This window comes from Psammomys obesus, unplaced genomic scaffold, assembly GCF_907164565.1.
Source record: "Psammomys obesus unplaced genomic scaffold, mPsaObe1.curated_primary_1811, whole genome shotgun sequence".
Classification (NCBI taxonomy): domain Eukaryota; kingdom Metazoa; phylum Chordata; class Mammalia; order Rodentia; family Muridae; genus Psammomys; species Psammomys obesus.
In genome coordinates, this window is record NW_026585643.1 from 6440537 (window position 1) to 6460626 (window position 20090).

The 20090-nt window shown below is 47.6% G+C and overlaps 1 protein-coding gene across 3 annotated transcripts in view; it reads left to right on the plus strand.

Annotated features, from left to right (window-relative positions):
* The window catches only part of Spata13 (spermatogenesis associated 13), a 140632-nt gene that overhangs the window by 52133 nt on the left and 68409 nt on the right, over positions 1–20090 (plus strand). For 2 of the 3 annotated variants that reach the window (XM_055617313.1, XM_055617308.1), the window contains exon 1: positions 4528–6181. In XM_055617313.1, the coding sequence (XP_055473288.1) occupies positions 4619–6181 (1563 nt within the window). In that variant the 5' untranslated portion in view covers positions 4528–4618. Of the gene's footprint in view, positions 1–4477; positions 6182–20090 lie in introns of those variants that run through there. The other variant, XM_055617324.1, reaches the window with a different exon arrangement.

The window sequence follows — 20090 nt, forward strand, 5'->3', positions numbered from 1 at the left end:
TCTATCTATCTATCTATCTATCTATCTATCTATCTATCTATCTATCTATCCATCCATCCTATCTTTCTATCTGTCTTTGTCTATATCTATCATCTATTATCTATCTATCTATCTATCTATCTATCTATCTATCTATCTATCATCTCTCTATCTTGGTGTTTTTGAGGTAGCATCTCATCATATAGCCCAGGCTGGTCTAGAACTTGCTATATAACCCAGACTGGCCTCAACCTCAAGATCCTCCTGCATCAACTTCCTAAGTTCTGGGATTACCCTGCGCTGCCACACCTGATGCAGTTTTTCTTGTTCCCAGTAATGCTGGTAGCCACCACTAGCATGAAACATCATAGGGGATGAAAGACAGTTCCCACAGAAAAATTATGTGGCCTCAGATTGTTATATCTGATGTATGCAGAAGGGTGTTTCCCTCATCTTCAGTCTGCCAGTCATTCACCTGATGGATGATGAGGACAGCAAAATCGGATGTGATCTCTGCCCTTAAAGAACTTTTCAAACTCTTCAGAGATCACTGGAGAAACTGGAGGAGGAGCAGAGTGCCAGAGCAGAATGCTGGAGCAGGGTGGTGAGCAGCAGAACCAATTGAACTACACACAAGGGAGGAAGAGTTACTTGAGAGGCTAGTTACTTAGTTAATAAAGGCAAGGCAGAGTGCATGCCTGTTGCACAGGTAAAGAGAACCGCCTCTAGGTGTTTCAAACAGAGAGACTCCACCACAGGATTATGTATATTCAGTTGGGACAGTGACAGGTGTGCAACTGACCCCTTGGCTGGAGGGGAGAAGGGACAGTCACTTGAACCCAGGAACTGCCTCTGACAGGATCGGTGACATGATGAGGAAGAGCCAAAGCAAAGACAGATGCCACCCACAGAGGTACTGGAGCCTTCTTCCTTCTCTCAGACATCCCACAACTGGTTCTCACTGACCAAATCTATCAGGCGCCGTTATTCATGGTACTAGGAATTGTGATCCTCTGCAACGGAGACACCACCCACAGGAGAGAGTCCAAGATGAGAAGATGACCTACAGTGGTGTTCGAGCCTGTGGGCTAGAGGTGTGATGCAGAGGTGGGGAGCTTTCCGAGCTTGCACAGGCCCTCAGTTTTTCTAGTTAGCTCCAGACCCTAAACAAAATGGAGCTTGGCTGGAGTGAGGTCTGGCGTGCTGCAGCCAGTGCCATGGCATTCAGTGACAGCTCTATTTGCAGATCAGGAAATGCACTGGTGACAGTGAAGGATGGGTGGGAGTGAGCAGGACTGCAGGAGGGAGGCAGCCAGGAAGAAGGCTTCTCAGGCTAGAGGTAAGGTAGTGTGCTCCACATTCCTGGGGGACTCATGAGACAGGCAGACTTGGTGGCCGCAGAGACCAGGGGAAAAGTGGCAAGATTGTCTCTAGTTTCTGGCCACTAGAAGACAGTGCTGGACTAGATTCCATGCCCACCTACTGTGCTTTTACTCACTACCAGCCTTGCCCCCCTCCACCCCTTTCTAACAGTCAAGGGGCCTGGTGAATTGACTGACACCTCAGACACAGCTGAACCTAAAATGTGGAGTGCTTTGTGTTGACACACATACCTATGAGAAGTGTCTCTTTTCAGGTCAAGGAAGTGCTTTCATTAGCATGTTTGAATTGCCAGCGCCTCTCCTTCTGTGCTTTGGGGGTATTATTAAATAAGCAAGGGTTCTTTGAACTCAGCACTGCAGTGCCACAACAACCGTCTGAGAAGGCCACTGAATGACCAGCGGGAGAGAAGGCAGCATATGTGGCCTGGATAACAGAGATGACCTGGTACCCTGGGCAGGACTGAGGATGGTCCTGTGGCTTGCCTTCTTTTGGAATATTCCTTTTAATGATTTTGGTAGCACACCCGCCTGAACATAACTGGAGACATGGAAATGGATGGGGTGGGAATAGGATTGCACAGGAGTGCTCAGGAAAGCTCACGGGCTTTCCTGTGGCGTTAGATGTGCTCTCAGGCAGCACCCTAGCTCAGTGAAGCTGCTCAGCATTTCTCCTGCTTCCACATTTCTGCTTTCAGTGCATTGTCTACCAGTGTTACATTTTCTGAAATTTACATTTCATCGGTAGGTTTCAGGTATATGTCACTGATTTTCAATTTTAAGCTCTAGTTTAAATTTGTTGGTTAGAGCTGTTTTTAGAGATTTCCCATTACAAGTTGGGGGGGGGGTATTCCACTGTAAAGTTCATTCACCCCAGAGTCCAGCTTGTGGGCAACTGGATTTCACAATATTCCCATCTCAAATTCTTTCTTGTAGATCTCTGGCAGTGCTCCCATGATTTATAAGGCTTGCCATAAAGCCAGTAATTGAATTGCAGGCTTTGTTAGTTAATGGGGGTCAAAGCATCAGTTCCAAATAATGCAACTTGGTGTGTTACTCAGAGATTCCAGGAAAGCTTTTATTTTTTTTTCCTGTGATTTTTCACTTTCCACTCTAAAGCAGTAAACAGCAATGGCCTTGTTCTGCTCATGATCAAACAGTAAATCATTAGTTTTCTAAATCTGTTGCCCAGGTTGTCTCCAAGTTTGTTCTGGAGTCTGAATCTAAATTTAAATAGGTTTTTAAAGTAAATACTTACTAGTGTTATAAAAATGTAAGTATCTTCAATCTAGAAAAACACTGGTAAACAGTTCCTGATGATGGCCCTTGGGTGGTTGAGGCAGAAGGATTGCTGTTCAAAGACAAACTTAGTGAGACCAGGTCTCAAAAGTTAAAGAGTAGTAAAACCAACCAACAAACAAAACAGTTACCACGTAAAAAGGAGGGCTGTGATAGCCTCTAAATTTAATCACCAGTTAAAGGTACAATAGTATGTCATGATATAGCTGGGAAAACGAATACAATTTCATATCAAGATCATCTTGAATAAGCTTAAGTGTGCAGTCACATGGTATTCATACCCCAAAAGGCCGTAGGTTTGTTTATATTACCAAAGTATCATCATGCTTTGGTAATGCATGTGGTAAGGCTCACAGGGGCTTCAGTGGTACCAGAAGGTATACCTAGAGAAACTACCCTGCACTTGTTCTTGAAGAATGATGTTTAACACCGAGAGCATGAAGACGTCTGGCCCTACTTCCCATGATTCTCAGTACTCGCTGCATTAGGGCACCCCTCCAGCGGCACTGTTCCCCTTGCCAGGAAGTCGGGACTGTTCACCTTCATTCACTGCCTCCCGTGCATAGTGTGTTCCCAGCTGCCCTTTGCCAACTTCCTCTCACCATCTTGAATTCCTTATGGGGCCTGGCCTGTTGCTTGCACCCTGGGGAGGCTCAGGACATAATGAGTTGGTGGATAGTTGCCTCTTATTTCGTAGACAGCGTAAAGCATGGGTTGTTGAGATGGCTTACTGCAGTGTGTGACAGAAGTAGGTTGAGCGTGTAGGCCTAGCTCCATGTCTTCCAAGGAGCATTTTCAAACTACCCAACACGCTTCTCTGTCCTTCATCCTTTGAGCCCTGAGGGTCCCCTTAACCAAAGGTTTATCCTGGGCTAAAATGGTCTTGTGGTGCCCTCTGCTGGTGTGTGCTTGACTGTGAACTGGACTTGGATACTTCTTTGTGTCTTTAGGATTCCAAGGTATGGAAATAGTCACACCCCACGCTGCTGAGGATGGACAGTTAGAGTTTCACCCTCAGGCAGAGAATTCAACACTCTGCTCGTGTGGCTAATTCAAATGTATCCCACAGCCCCCTCCCCATGCCTCTCGCACAGTGTCTTCTCCATTAGAATTGTGCACCACAGAGGGCACAGTACACCATCAATCTTCCTATTATTAGCAAAGTGCTGACAGGCTAAATCAGAGACTCCCTCATTCCGGGTGGCATGGATCCTTTATCTGTTTTCCCCTGGCACTCCTGATAATCTTTCCCCAACTGGGCATGACACAAGAGCCCAGGGGAAGAGAAAGTGGTGTGCAAGAGCAGGTAATACAGACTGCACTTCACATAAGATGAAATTCAGCTTGAAAACGGTAAGCTAAATAAAATTGAGCCTTGAGTTCTCTCTACAGTCTCCTCCTGGTGCCCTGACTGTATCTTGGAGGTAATGGCCTTGACTAGTATCTGAAAACAGTGGGGGTTTGGTTTCTCTGGGTCAGGAGAGGATGGAAATGGAGTCAGGTGCCCAGGGTGCAGATCCCAGCTGGGCCTCTCTCTCTCTATGCATTAGTTTAATGCACAATTCAGAGAGGGCTTTAGGTGGTGCCAAGGGAAGGCGTGGGTAAAGGCAGGGGGAATGGACAAGGCCAGGGGGAGTGGGCACAGGTGTGTATAGGGGTTAGGATAGAAGAGAAGAGGGAAGAAAGTATATTCAGATGCCTGTGTCCTGGAGCACTTTCTTTCTTCTTTCTATTAGCAGTTGGTAGGTTGACAGATCAGTCTCTGCTGAGGCGCCTCCTTGGGGACAATGGTTAAATGCCTGCTTTGTTTTGTGCTGCAGGCAGTCGCTGTGACTACGGATCCAGATGTACACAGCAGATGTGAAAGCCAGGCTGTCGTCCTTGGAGATGAAGGTCTGGAGCTGGGACCCCTGGTTATAGGCGTGAATGGAGGTCTGAACCAGGCTGCTCACCCCAAGAACATGACAACAGCCCAGGACAGCCATGGGCAAGGTGCCACGGCCACTTGTTCAACCTCCAACCTCAAGGCCCCCAAAATGGTGACATCATCAGCATGTCAAAATGGAGGCTGCAAAGGCAGCCCCAGCAGTGACCCTGAAGTCCCAGAAGCCAGGCTCAGCCCTTCCAAGCTGGTTCGTCTCTTTTCAGGTAATCGGAAGAGGATGAGTTCACACTCTGAGAGGCCTCGGTCGGTGGTCTTTGTGGGGAATTCCTCCACGTGGAATGCCCTGGCCTCCTTCCGTAAAATGGGATCTTTTAAAAGATTGAAATCTTCTGTCCTTCAAGGAATTCAGAACCGGGAGGGGGCAGAAGTTTCCAAGGAAGAGCCAGCAGGAGACCCCGCAAGGGCTGCTCCCAATGGCACCATTGCCATCCTGGGAAAGGGCCTGGGCAGATGCCCATCCTTGGGGCCTGCCGGGGATGGGGCAGGGTCCGACTGCTCAGATCCTGAGGACACGGAGGATGCCTTCCAGAGGAACACTCACCGTTCACGCAGCATCCGCAGGGCCTATGGCCTGGGCCGCATCAGCCTGCTGGACCTGGGACGCCAGCCAGCACCGGAGCCCGCCCTGTGTGAGATCCACGTGCGTGACCCAGAGCCCAGCAGTGCTGTGCCGCTACCGCGCAGAAGCAAGAGCATCGACAGCTTGAGCGTACTGAAGAGCTCCTTCAAGCGCAAGTCAGCATCCAACCTCACAGAGCTCCCAGGTGACAGGCAGATTCCCCCTAGGACCTTCAGTAGCTTATCCACCGACTCGGAGAAACTGGGTGGCTCCGAGAGAAGAACCAGACGCTGGAGGAGCCCCATCCGGGCCAAGGACTTCGACAGAGTCCTGAGACTGGTGAGCAATGTCAAGGATGCGGCCTGGAAGAGGGAGGCCTCCAGGAGCGCAGCCCCCAACGCTGGTCCCGGCCTGGGGGATGCGAACCCACCAGTGGGGCCGAGGAGCAGGCTGCATGCCGACTACTCGCACCGCGCCAGCAGCGGCGTGCAGCCAGATGCCAGGCGTGGTGGCCCTTTGTCCTCACCCTGGATCTCCGTACCCTGCACTGCTTCAGCCAGCGCAGCTCCAGAGCCCCACCTGGAGGTGGACACTGCAGTATTCCCTCTGGAAACCAAAAGTGCTCAGCCACTGGGAAATGGTAGACCCTGTGCCAGAAGCCCCTCACCGGTTCCCACAGGCCCAGAAGGGCTGAGCCAAGCCTCCAGTGAGTCGGATACTGGCAGCCAGTGTCCCTTTGAGCCCGTACAGCTTCCCACCCCCCTGAGGCCCACCACACCCAAGCCCCAAAGCCCCCAGAGCCCAGGAAGTACTAAGTGTCCCGGTAGTCTAAGTGTGCTGTCACTCAGTTCGGCGGACAGTGAAGAAAGGACAGAGGATGCCACCCAGAGGCAGCCAGGACCCGTGTCCCTCCAGGCCGCTGTCTGCTCCGGAGCTGGTGATGAGGGAAGAGAAAGCAGTGACGGCTGTCTTCCTGCCAATCGCAGTGGAGCTGCCAATCCAGAAGAGAGGAAGGAAGAGGTAAGGGTCCGGGTGCAGTTCCTCCAGTGGGTGACAGTGTCAGGAGGGGTGCTTGTCTAGTATTGCTCATTCACCCAGAGATTTCCAAAGACTGCTGATTCCGTCTGTGCCAGCTACAGTTTAGCAGCGATGGAAGTTATTGGGTTTGCCTGTCTAGTTCTGGTGTGCTTTTTGAATGTGCCTCAGTAGTAGTTCTTACTTGGGCATGTGAAAGGTCCCAAGTTTGATCCCCAGCACCACACCTCCCCATAAGGCAATTTTTATCTCACTTAAATTGAAATGCTAATAAATACAATTCCTTGAAGTGGTGTTTACCACCTCATTCATGGAAAATATATTTATTGAGTCTCTCACATGCTGCTGGTTCTGGGAATGAATGTGCCCACGAGGGTTTCTCAGGATTTTCCCATTTGGGGACAGTTTTATTACCCTGTATCATCTGTGTATTTTAAGTTGTTGCTGTTATTCTTCCCAACAGCGTCCTTGCAAATGCAGTTCTTTGTGTTAGAACATTATACCCCTTAAGTGTTTTTATTTCCTAGGAATGAATTAGAAATGTGCAGCTCAGTACCTGTCAAACTCGGGGCCATGCTTCTTCAAAGAGCTGGAAATGATGGCCGTTGTGCTTACTTCTAGGGTAGAGCTCCAGGCAGCTCGTGGGTTGGATCAGTGACAGCTGTCAGAGCTCGAAGAGCAGTGTCCCTTTCTCATCACGTCAAACACCCCGCCAGCTTTTCTCACTTTAGGGGAACATTCAGTAATACCACCTCACGTAGCTAACAGACAGGAGTGTATCCACGCACACATCCTGCAAACTGTTCTTTGCATATCCTTTCTAGACTGTTACAACTGCTCTCACCAAGTCCTAGAGCAGGCCAGCAGATAAACGAGTGCACAGTTGGGTTTCTAAACAGAAGCCAGGGCAGCCTATGGACTAGCTGTTAGAAATGTCCTGAGATGAGAGCTTGAATTGTAGCCCAGGCTGGCCTCAAAGTCACAGTCCGGAGTGCTGGGATCATTGGTGTGTACCATACTTCCATGTCTTTGACCATTGCTATGCGGAGACCTCTAGGTCATAGGGCCTCTGGAAAGGATCTGGAGTGTAGAATTACCACAGAGCGCTTCGGGGAGATCCACATCAGCTCTAATGATACTCAGTCACCAGACCTGCAACTCCTTTCACTCTAGGCCTGAGGGCCAGGCTGCCTGTCAGAGCTTTCCAGTATGGAAGATGATTTGCTAATTGGCCTACTTCATAAGGAAGGGTGATCCCTTGCAGGGCACAGGAAGCCCTGGGGAAGGAGTTCCAACTCTGCTGACTCGATTTTCTTGTTTTTTTAAAAATTGGCCACATTTTTTTATTGGTCAATCCTGAGCATGTTCCACCTGTTTTGCGTCTGTACACAAAATGCCCAGGCCACTGGCTGTGTGTGGTCACACATGTCTAACAGGGCTGCTTACACATGTGTAAGCTCAGTGTCTGGGAGATGGAGGCAGGAGGACTGTGGATTCCACACAAGTCCGAGTTTTGTTCTGTTGATGGTTGTATTGGTTCATACCAAAGACTGGGCAGTCCAGTTGGTTTGGCCCTCTGACAAGAGTAGCTTATGGCAGGAATCCGTGTCAGAGTGACTGATCACGTCTCAAGACTGGAGACAGAAAGAGAGGGGTTGGTAAGGTCACACGGTCCCCATCAAGGACATTCTCCAGGTAACCTAAGAACCTCTCCCTGGGCTCTCTCTTGTAGAGGTCCACAGCACCTTCTAATGCTTTCACCCCACAGACTGAACTCTAACCTTGGAGGACATTGAACCTCCACACTAGCCATGGTGAGACGTTCACTCCAGCAGACATTCCAGCTTGCCTCCATGTTTGGCACCCCATTATTCTAATAAAGGATTTTCATAAGTTTCGCAGGTTCTGTATGTTAAAGGTAGGACCTGCACCTGAAGGAGAGTGATTCCCTCCCACACTGAGTGTGATGTCCAGGACTGTATAAACCCAGTGGGTATAAGCCTCATCTCAAGGGCTAGAGACAGGAAGATCAGAAGTTTAAGGTAATGGTCAGCTACATATTTGTCTGCATGGAACCCTGTATCAAAGCAAAACAAAATAATTTTGGGGAAATTTTTAACAGCTTAACCAGTTAACTAAGAAAAGTAGCTGGGGTCAAAAAAAAATGCTGCTGTTATTCGCAAAACATGGCCTCATGCTACCACCTGGTGGTGATTCTTGGTAAAGAATAGTGCTGGGTTGGACATAATCCCCAAAATTGTTCCTCTTCCCCTTAAAAATGTTATTCAGAAGCTGAGTGTGCTGGCACAGATCCCCAGCACCCCAGATGCAGAGGCAGAAGAATTCAGAGTTCAAGGCCATCCTGAGCTACATAGTCAGTTCTGTTTCAAAAAGGGACACATACACACACGCTTGCACAGTTCAAGGCCCAGAGTGGCCACTCTGTGGCAGAGTTGTTGCTTACCACTTTCCAGGTTATGAGTTCTATCCTTGTACTGGGAATAAATGCCACACACACGCGCACGGCATTTATTCGTCAAAAATGTTCCCCATTTCCTAGAAAGGTGCAGGAATCTTAGTTTAGAGTATTAGTATGGAATTTCCAAACAGGGATTTTCTCTCTCCCTGTGTGCCGTGTCGTCGTTGGCTGTCAGCAGTGAGCACCATCTGTGAGCCTCTCCCAGGTGCTGGTGAATCCTTTGCGAATGCTTCCAGTTTGGTTGGATTCCGGCACTGCTGCAGACACCAGTTAGGCATCTTGGCAAACTAGGAAGTCTCGAACTTTTCTGGATCTTGGTGGCCCCTAGGGTAGAGTATGGAGTAACCGTTTGCCCTATAGGGTGGATGGAGCTTGGTAGTCACTTCATGTTAGGTGTTCCCCAGCATCTTCACATTTTCAAAATTACTATTTTAAGTATGTGTTTTGCCTGCATGTATGTTTGTGTACCTGGTGTCCAAGGAGGCCAGAAGAGAATGTTGGACCCCCTGGAGCCGGAGCTATAGATGATTGTGAATTGCTACATGGGTGCTAGGATCTAAATGGGGTCCTCTGAAGCAAAGAGCCACCTCTCCAGCTTCTGTCCTTCAAATCTTTTTGTTTGGAACACTCCATTGTAGTTTTACAAGAAGTTGAGAAATTCGTCAAATAATTAGACTGGTCTCACACTCACTTTATTATATGAGAGAATCTTATTTATCACTGACTGACCTTGCACTCACCATAACACCTTGAACTTCTGACTCTTGTCCCTCTACGTCCCAGTACTGGGATGATAGCTGTGACCCACTGCACCTGTTATGTAGTACAGTGATCAAACCACGGCTTCATTCATAAAAGACAAGCACTCCTACTGTTCCCCCCCCATCCTTTTTAAGAGCTCAGCTATCGTAATACCCAGGATATACCAACAGTGGTGTGTACAACTTAGGGATGGCACCAAGCCCAGTATGTTTTGAATCTACCAGGTACAAGAGACTGAAATCAGGTAAAGCCCAGTAAAGTAATGCATGCAAGTAATACTGAGATGGATGTGAGAATTGCCTAGCATGGAATTAATACCACAAAAGACATAAAGAAGGGATGTAGAAGAGTCATAGTTCTCGCCCACTTGTCCTCGCATGTGCTGTATGTTAAAGGTAGGATTCTGGGCCCGAGGGAGCATGTTTCCCTCACATGCTGAGTGTGATCTCTGGTACTATATAAACCCAGTGTAGTGTTAGGGGCCCTGTAGTCTCACCCCTCTCTACCAGGGGTAGAGCCAGGAGGATCAGAAGCTTAAGGTAATCCTTAGTTTACCTTTAAGTAGTTGCAAACTTGATAAGAAGCAGGGTTCTGAAGGTGTAGCAGGCTGGACAGGTTGTGTAGATCTCTCTTAATGCAAAGAACAGGGAGTACTGTCACTTGGTTTGATGTAGAAAAACCAGGTTATGACGCGGTCATTATGGCTCCGGTCACCCACACCCTCAGCCTCTGTGCAGAGTCTGCATTACCTGGTGAACCCTGAGGAGCCAGGAATGTGTGTGAGCAGAGAGACGAGCCTGGCTCAGCACTCTGAAGAAGAGACTTAGAAGGCAAGGGGCCAGAAGGAAAGTTGCCAGTTTATGTCAAGAAGCCTGAAGGTGGTAAGGTGAGAGGACAATGGAACTAAAGACTGAGCCTGAGGGAATAAAACTCCAGAAGAGCACGTAAGAGCTGGTCACATACCCTGGCTATGAATACCTGCTGTGTTCCAGATACGGGGTCTGGGGGGAGGAAAGAGGTTTCATTGTTTACTTACAAAGCCATCACTGTCCTCAAAATGAGGATGCAGTGCCGGCTGTCTGTTGTGGCAGCACTTGGGAGACTAAGCTAGAAGGATCACTGAGTCTGAGGTCAGCTTGGGCTGCGTAGTGAGTTCAGGCTTTCCTGGGCTACAGGGTGAGGCCCTGTCTTCAGAGAATTAAAAAGAAAAGGGGGGGTAATAGCAATGAGTGCTCCTCATGAGAGGGTACAGAGCACCCCAAAGTTAGAACTAGTAAGTGGGGTCCTGGCATGTTGAAGGCCTACTTACTGGAGAGTACTAGGCATTCTGGGCTGACTGGGAGACGAGGCAGGTGAATTACCTGAACTCCAGCCCTGCCTCTAACCTGGGAGTGACCAGTTTCTTCACACAGGCTGCTGTGAGGTTGCCCAGGCTGACCAGTCCCTCTATACAGGCTGCTGCGAGGTTAGCCCAGGCTGACCAGTTCTTCCACACAGGTTGATGTGCGGTTAGCCCAGGCTGACCAGTCCCTCCACACAGGTTGCTATGAAGGGAAGCAAAATAACACACATGTTTTGCACACCTGCTTTGCCGTTGCTTGCACGTAATGATACCAGGTGACTAAACTGTAGTGCTGGAGGAACTGCAGATTGGCCAGCTAACTTCTGTGTAGGTGTTTGGGTGGAAAAGCGGAAGATAAGGTTGGTCAGGAGGTCTGGATATGATTAGCAAGGACCTGGCCTGGGACTGTGGACTTGGACTTGACCACGTAGGCACTGAGGAGCCGGGGAGAATGTGAGCAGGGGCTGCAGGGCACACGTGGGGTCAGAGTTGCCTAGACCAGCCTTGTAGAGGAGTTGTAGCCCTTCTGAGTCTATTTCACAGGTCCTGAGGCCTGCACTCAGGGAAGGAGGGCATGGACTGCAAAGTCATTTAGCAGTTTCTTTGTGTAGTGGGTCTTTGTGAGTGTCTAGGGGGACAGAGGATCGGTGGTGCTTGGTGCTGCGTGGGAAGCACCTTTCGTTTGGATGGCACCCATCACACAAGCCACAAACTTAGTGGACCAGGAAGTAAAGGGAAGGACTTGTTTGACACTGCAAGCACCCTGTTGTCCTTTTTGCTTAGAACAATAAAACTCTCCAGTAGGGAAACACATTTAAAATTGGACCAATTTTTAGCTTGAATGAACGACTCGGGGGGGGCTTCTGATACAGCTGCTTCTGTGTGGTTTAATGGAGGTACAAAAGAACCTTGCATAGTTTGGGCACCTGGCAAGTCCTGAGGTGTTGCTTCTGGGAAATTTTGATGGCTCAGAAGTTAATGCCACACAGCCATTCCTACCACCAGGAAGATTGTGTTCCGTCTTCAGAAATAAATCTAGTAGGGCATGCATGAAACTCTGGGTTCAGTCCCCAGCACTCATAAACCTGGAGGTGCATGCCTGTAATTCCATCTCATGGGGGGGGGGGGTGATCTGTTGCTACATACTGAGTTCAAGACTAGCCTGGACTGTGTAAGACCCACTAAAGAGAAAGAAGGAAGGCTAGTGAGCTGGCTCAGCAGCTATAGGCACATCTAGCCTAGCCTGACAGCCTGCGTTCAACTCACAGAACCATCATGGTGGAAGGAGAGAACCAATTTCCACTAGTTGTCCTCTGACCTACACACTTGGGCCAGAGGACTCGTGTACATATATATATATATATACACACACAAATTAATAAATACATGTTTTTAAAAAACCATGTTTAAAAAGAAAAAGGGGGCTGGATCCCAGAAAAGTCTGCTCAAGGTGAACTTAGCCACGTTATTGAGGCAGAGTAGGAAGCTTATAGCTTGATGGCATATAGGAACTGGACAGATGCTGTAACTGTGCAGTTAGGATTTTTCCCTCCCCCACATTTCCCCAGGCTTGTTTAGAGTCAGTGTGGAGAGTCTGTGCAGCCCAGAAGAGTCAACTGCTGATTGAATTTGTGTCTCTATGCCTGTCTAGTCCAGTGCCTTAACCACTGGGCCATCACAGCTTTGGTTTTTCTTTGTGTTTTTGTTTTTGTTTTCAGTCAGGATCTCACTGTATAGCTTGGGCTGGCTAAAACTTGAGCTGTAAATCAGGCTGGCCCCTAACTCCCAGAGATCCACCTGCCTCTGCCTTCAAAGTGCTGAGATTAAAGGCGTGCACCACCCTGTTCCTGCTGTGCTTTTTCTTAACTGAGCATTTGGTGATTTTGTAAATTTGTGGATTAAGGGAGCAATCATGTGATATTTTATTTTCTGAAAGCAGTATTTTTCGACGGCACATCATGCTCGGTGTTAACACGCGTCAAAGCAGCTTTCATGTTTAAGTTCTTTATTCTTTTCTAGCCAAAGTAGGTAGATCACATCTTGTTCTTTCAATTCTGGCCATACAGATACCAGCACGAGTGAGACAGAGGCAAGAGGGTCCCTGTAAGTTCAAGGCCAGCCTGGGCTGTGTATTCAGACTTTTACACGGAACAAACAAAAGTACTTCTTGGAGGGATGCAGAACCAGCAGGGATACGGGAGAGGAGTGCCATGGAACCAACAGGGATACGGAGGAGGAGTGCTGTGGAACCAATAGGGATACGGGAGAGGAGGAGTGCTGTGGAACCAACAGGGATACGGAGGAGGAGTGCCATGGAACGGCTGCTTCAAGGATGGAGGCAGAGTCTCACCATCTGCCGTGGTGTGATGGGAGACCCAGCAAGCTACTAACGTGTTTCAGTCTGAGTTTGAAGGCCTGAGAGCAGAGCAGCGCTGTGACATGTCCGTCCTGGAGTTGATGAGTCAGACTCCAGCATAAGATGTGACATGCATAACCCCACTGGGAGAGCAGGGCCCATCCCTTGGGCCCTCAGTGGGGAGATGTAGTCTCCCTTTATCTAGTTGTGAGGATGGATCTTTTTACCTGACCCATTGACTCCAGTCCTAACTGGAAACACCCTCACAGAAGCACCCAGAACTAATGCTTTATTGGCTCTCTGGGCACCCCCACCCCAGTCAAAGGGACATACACTGTTAACCACCGCATATGAATTGCAGATAATTGTTCTCAGTCTGTCCTATCTCATATTTTTAATCATGCCTTCTGAAGTGTTAAATTTCCAAGGTTCTTTTCTCCCAGTTCTGGGCATTGAACACAGGCTTCTGAGAATGCCAAGCAAGCACTCTCATTGAGCTATCCCCATAGCCAAACTTTTTAGGGTTGCTGTGTTTTATTTTTTGAGATAGTCCCACTGTAGCCCAGGCCAGCCACAAACTCACAGTCCTCTTGCCTTAGCTTGCTGAGTGCTGGCCGGGTTACTGGTATGCGCTATCACGCCTACCTTGGATGTGCTGTCTTTTTTAAAAGGGCGTTTACATTTGTTTATTGTGTGCCACAGCATGCATGTGGTGCTCAGAGGAGGGAGCATCAGTCGGAGAGGTCAGTTCCCCCCTTCCACCATGTAGGTCCCACTCAGGTGGTCAGACGCAGCAGCAGGCTCCCTGTGCAAGCATATATTTATTCTCTCCTCCTAAAAGGCTTTCAGCTATGCTCCCCCTCTTTATTTCTTCTTTGGAAGGGGGAAAAAATCTGAAGTGAAAAGGGAACTGAACGTGGTAGTGAGTGCCTATAACCCCAGCACTTGAGGCTGAGGCAGGAGGCTTGCCATAAATTTTAGGACAGACTGTAACTATGGAGACTCTTCTCTCCACACCCCACCCTCCACAAAAAGAAAAAGAAAAAGAAAACAAGAAGAGGGTTGTTTGCAGAAACATGAAATTAGATATTCAGACCTTAAGTTCTTGAGAAATAGCCCTTTATTTGTATGATTGAGCCATTTTGCTACTTGGTCTTCTGAGAAGCTCTTTGCTTGTTATTCCACACAGACGCTCTTTTTATGGTGACAGGTTTCACAGACTTCTGATGGACCCTTAGTATGGGACAGGCCGGAACGCCATGAACTTCCCAACACTTCTAGGAATGATGGCAAGGCCAGAGACTCAAGGGAGGCCAACCTGGGCTACATAGTTCCAGGCCAGCCTGGGCTACATTTCGAGACCCTGTCTCGAGGTGGGATTATTTCTAAAAGCTGAAACCTGAAGAAATGCTGCTGTGCACATGGTCGTCAGGCTTCCCTGGGCTTATTTCTAGACTAGTTTGTGTCTGGTGAGATGTTATCAAAGAGATTTGCCCCTTCACAACTCCAGGGGCGAGGCATGTGGTATGTACCTGTAGTCCCTGAACTTGGGAAGACGAGGCAGGAGGATCATTTGAGCACAGGCCAACTGGGAAGCATAGGGGAGAGCCCATGTCCAAAAGAACCTGGGGCGGGGGAAACAGCAGGGAGAGGGATCAGAATCACAGCCGCTTTCTCATGCCACCTCTTAAAGTGTACAGGGCACTTGTTTACCATGTAAATGTTTTAATTTGGTTAGTGGATGCTGGCTAACAAGCCATTGCCATTGCCCTTCCCCACTTTATTTACTTTTCTTGTATTATTTGGTTGGTTCATTATTTGGGAAAGGACCCGTGAACTCCTGATCCCCCTGCTGGCACACCTGTTTTTGGAGGAGAGGGGAAGAGTATTTGGCTCTGTTGATCAGTCTGGCAGCAACTCTTGATTCAGATGCTTCTCCTGCCCCAGCTGACTAACTGGGGCTGCTGTTGACTACTCCAGGCCCAGGGCACTGGACCCAGCTGAAAAAGAACTTTTAATCATTGAGTGAAGTTACTTTTTTCCCCTCCCCAAATGCGATTACTCTGCCTCGGCCCTACCCCCGCATATCCTATTAATGTTATGAGTAGCTGTAATAAACTTTCTAGCAACTATTATTAATAAACAGCGAAACACTAACGTTTCTGAGAAGCTGGGCTGAGGTGTAGCTCAGTACCTGAGTGCTTGTCCGGCGCATGCCACATCCTCGGCACTGAGAAGAGTAAATATAAGACAATCACTAATGTCAACCATTGTCATAGTATTTTGATAGTTTTCTCTCAATTAGTGGCTTGTTCAATTTGGGGCTAGAAAAGGCATATGTACCCTTAACTGAAATCCTAAAATAAGAAAAGTAAATTTCAGTAATCTTTTCTGGGAAAAATTCTAGCTACTGACTTTTAAAAAAAAGTTTTTGTATATATGTTTTTGTTGCCAATTTTCTCTTTCTAAGCTTTACTGTGATAAGATCAGAAGAGAAATTACTTCCTGGCTGGCAGGGTGATGGGCATGCCATCTGTGTCTGTCTCCTGCGGTTATCAAACCATATCAGATAGTTTATTTGATAGAGGGAAACGAGGGCAAAAGCATACGCTCTGTAAGCTGGTCGTTTGAACATCTCCCACGTTTCCTCTGAGGCTCAGCTGCCTGTGCTGTTGGAAGTGAGTGCTCCTTTTCTGTGGAATGGCACAGTTAAGCCCAGGGAGAACGTGAGGCTTTAGGAGAGGTGAAGCTAGAGGAGACTGTGAGCATTTGAGGGAGGAGCTGTCTGAGTGAAGGGGACAGAGACTTAACACACAAACGCTCCAGGTCTTCTCTTTCTGAACATGTCTTTTTTTTTTTTTTTTGAGAAAGAGAGGGTCCTCCTGAGTAGTCCAGGTTGTCCTTGTCCTCCCCACCCCTCCTGTCTCTACCTCCACGGTTCAGGTTCATAAGTCCTACTCACCTCTCTGTACTTGCTTTGAACTCTGGAAAATTGTCGTTCACCTGGGAGCTTAGGCACTCTCACTTAAAATCCTAGGACATATATGTAAAACACACACACACATACACACCAACGCTATGTTGCCCAGGCCGGCTCTAAGCTTCTTGTTGACTGTGACATAGTAGTTTTCATTGAAGGGATAAAGTCCACAGACTGAGCATCCCTAATCCAGATGTTTGAAATCTAGAACATTCCAAATTCTGGTACTTATTGAGCACTGGCGTGATCGCACAAGGGAAAACTCCACACAGTGAAATTGTTTTGTACACAGAGTTGTTAAAAAACAAAACAGCATTAATTACCATTGGGCTGTCTGTAATGAAGTGTAGATGAAACAGTAGTGAATTTTGCTTTTAGACATGGACCCTGCTTAGTTTGGATTTGTATTGCTTTCATAAAGACCGTGACCAAAAGCGACTCAGGGCGGAAAGGGTTTATTTTACCTCACAACATTCCCTTTACAATGGTAAAGGGGAGTTAAGGAAGGAACCCCAGGCCGGAACCAGGTGGCTAGCACTGAAGCAGAGGCTGTGGAGGAATGCTGCTTGCTAGTTTACTCCTCATGGCTTGCTCAGTGTGCCTTCTTACGCACCCCAGGATTACCTGTTCAGGACTGGCACTGCCCGCAGTGTGCTGGGCCCACCCACACCAGTCATTCATTAATCAGTAAAATTACCTACAGACTTGGCTTACAGCTGAGGTCCTTCTTCCCAGATAACTCTAGCTTGTATCAAATTGCCAAAAAAAAAAAAAAAAAAAAAAAGGAAAAACCTAACTCGCGAAATCTCTCTTTATTTACATGCAAATACTCTAATCTTGTGTAAATTGAGGACATGGCTGCTCCAAGGCATGCCATGAGAGGAGGAGGAGGTTTTAATTGTAGATATGAGAGTGAGTACAGCCGGAGTAGGGAGGGAAAGTAGATTGAGCATGGCCAGTAGACTGGACCAGGCCAGGAGAGGGGAGAGAGAGCTGGGAAGAACAAGAGAAGAGAAAAGGACAACCAAGAGAGGGGGTCAAGAGAGGAAGGCAGAAGTAGAATGACAGGGTTGTAAGAAAATGAGAAGATGGAGGAAGTATGAGTTGGAGAAATTCAGGGGAGAGTAGTCAGGTGAGAAGAGCCAAGCTAAGCCACAGGTGCTGCATGAGCTTGGAGACCAGCATGTACTTTGGTGTGCTCATAGGCCCCACAGATGGCCATTTTCCAAGTTTCTTTTGAACCTGACAAATCTGGACTGCTCTGATCCCTAGCATTTGGGTAAAGGTATTCAATTCATAAATCAAGATTTGGGTTTGTGTAGAGTGGTGCGTCCTTCCCCTCAGCTTCATTTTGCTCGAGTGGAGCTCTGGATTGATGTCAAGCTCCTGGGCTTTCAGCTTTTATTTTTTTATTTAATTTTATTTCATGTGCACTGGTGTTTTGCCTGCATGTATGCCTATGTGAGGGCATCTGATCCTCTGGAACTGGAGTTGAAGACAGTTGTGAGCTGCCATGTGGTGCTGGGAATTGAACCTGGGTCACTCTGAAAGAGTAGACAGTGCTTTAACCGTTGAGCCATCTCTCCAGCATGCTCCTGGGCTTTTTGAGGTAGTATCTCCCGAGTGCTTTCCTCAGAGATGGTCTGGAAGATTAAATATGGAAGCACGTGTTTGGGCATTCAGGCAGCAAAGCTTGGGGCCCTCTGCGTGCATCACTGCGAAGTATCTTTCCTGTCTCTTCCATCTCTTTGGGCATAGATGAAGTCCTAACGGAGTCCAAGCATGTGATACCCTAGGAAGATTCTGGGAAGTAAGCTTATTACAATATGCATTTCAAAATCCTATAGCTCCATCACAGTAGGTTTTGGGGTTTTTTTTTATTTTTTTTTGGGGGGGGGTGGTTGTTGTTTGGTTTGTTTGTTTGTTTGTTTTGTTTTGTTTCTTGAGATAGGGTTTTTTCTGTGTGTAGCCCTGGCTGTTCTGGAACTCACTCTGCAGACCAGGCTATTGTCGAACTCTGCCTCCCAAGTGCTGGGATTAAAGGAGTACACCACCACTACCTGGCAAGTATCTTTAATTTCATTACCTGTAATATTTTCTTTTTGAATTCCCCTGCTGTCTTAGTTAGCCAGACTTGCCTAACAAGGGCTACACAGTGGATGGCTGGTGCAGAAAACACAAGTTCAATGTCATACTATGGCAAGGCCCCACCTTTTCCAGCTTCTGGTGATAGTGACAATCATCAGCTTGTAAATGTGTCACTCCTTGGCTGGGGATAGAGCCCAGTTGTTAGAAGGCCTGACCAGCAGAAATATCAGAAGTTCAAGGTCATCCTCAGCTACAGGTCAAGACTGAAGCTGATTTGGGCTATGTCACCCCGGGCTTCCAGACAGATAAATCAACATCAGTCTCCCTTCGGTCCTCAGTCCTTGAATAGCTTGCTTCCTTTGTATTTGTATCCAAATTTTCCTTAGCACATAAAGGCAACAGCCATTGGTTTAGAACCCACCTAATCCAGGGTGAGGCCATTCAATGTGACCATACTGCAAAGCACACTCACAGAAACCAAGTGGTCAGGATCCCATCTGTCTTGGGGCCACCTGCCAGCTAACCCTGTGCTACTCGCTGCAGGTCTGGCTTCTGAACACATGCTATCACGTCAGGTTCTTTTAAGCATTTTTTCCCCTCTTTATTTCCAGTTAATAATTTCCTTTCACAGAAATGTTTCAAGAGAAGCAGTTTATATTAGTTTGTATAGTCTTTCATTTTTGCAGTGTGTGTGGGGGGGAGTCCTGTATAGGAATTAAATACAGATCGCTGACTAGGAAAGGCGCTTTAGAAGTGTTCAGAAAAGCAGGAGTTAAAAGGGCAGTCCTCAGAGTGCAAGGTCTGTTTACAAAGCTCTATGACTTGGGTGTGACTTGGTTCAAGCTTCAGAGACTTGGAGACACTGGAGTTGGGCCTGCCAGAGTGGACCAGGCAGAGCTGTGCATGGCCTTGGAGGGCCCTGATCACAGCTTTTATAAAAAATTTGAATCAACTCTGGAAAACATGGATATGGTCAACTGTCTGTTCCTCCAGTGTTTGTGTGGGCCCCCTATGCCCATGGCTAAATCTCAGGTAGGTTCTCAGTCTGCAGACAAGAATGCTTGCTGGACTGTGTTTAAAGTCTTAAGGGTGGGCCAGGCCAGGTGGTGCACGCCTGTAATCCCAGCACTCAGGGAGGCAGAGGCAGGTGGATCGCTGTGAGTAAGGCCAGCCTAGTCAACAAATTGAGTCCAGGATAGCCAAGGCTACACAAAGAAACCCTGTCTCAAAAAACCAGAAGAAGAAAAAAAAAGTTCTAAGAATGGGCCCATTAATCTACACTCTTTATGATGAACCTGGACAGTGTTCCAGAAGCATAAAAATTTTTGCTTAAAATAAAAGATGTAGTTTAGAATCAGTGCACCTGTGAGCAGAGTCCTTGCCTGGCATGCATCAGGCGCGGGTTCATCCGAATATTGCCACGTCCACACTGGCTTGGGGATAGACCTGTCTCCTATTGGCTGAGGAGCAGCATTTGAATGTAAGCTCCAACTCAGGCTTTTCTGCTGCGTCTCCTAAAATGGACGTTTCAACTTCATGTGATATTCTGCAACTAGATTTCGGGATCCCTAGGTCATTTTGGTGCCTTTTAGAGGGTGACTTCTCTTGAATCTTCTGCGGAGCTGTGTAAACACTGAAGTCGTGGTACAGTTGGATTTCATTTTTGCTGCCTGTATTCAGATAGTAGTTGCCACAGAGGTGTGGCAGGAATATTTGCAGGGCTGCTTTGCCTATGCCTACCTTGCTTAGCCCCAGTTACTTCCTGGTATATTTCTTTATTTTTGGCATCAGTAAGAAAATACAGGTTGCATGTTGCATAAGCACAGAGCAGAGGCATTAAAAAAACAGCAGTGTTCTTTAATGTTCATGAGTAGTTAGAGTACTCCA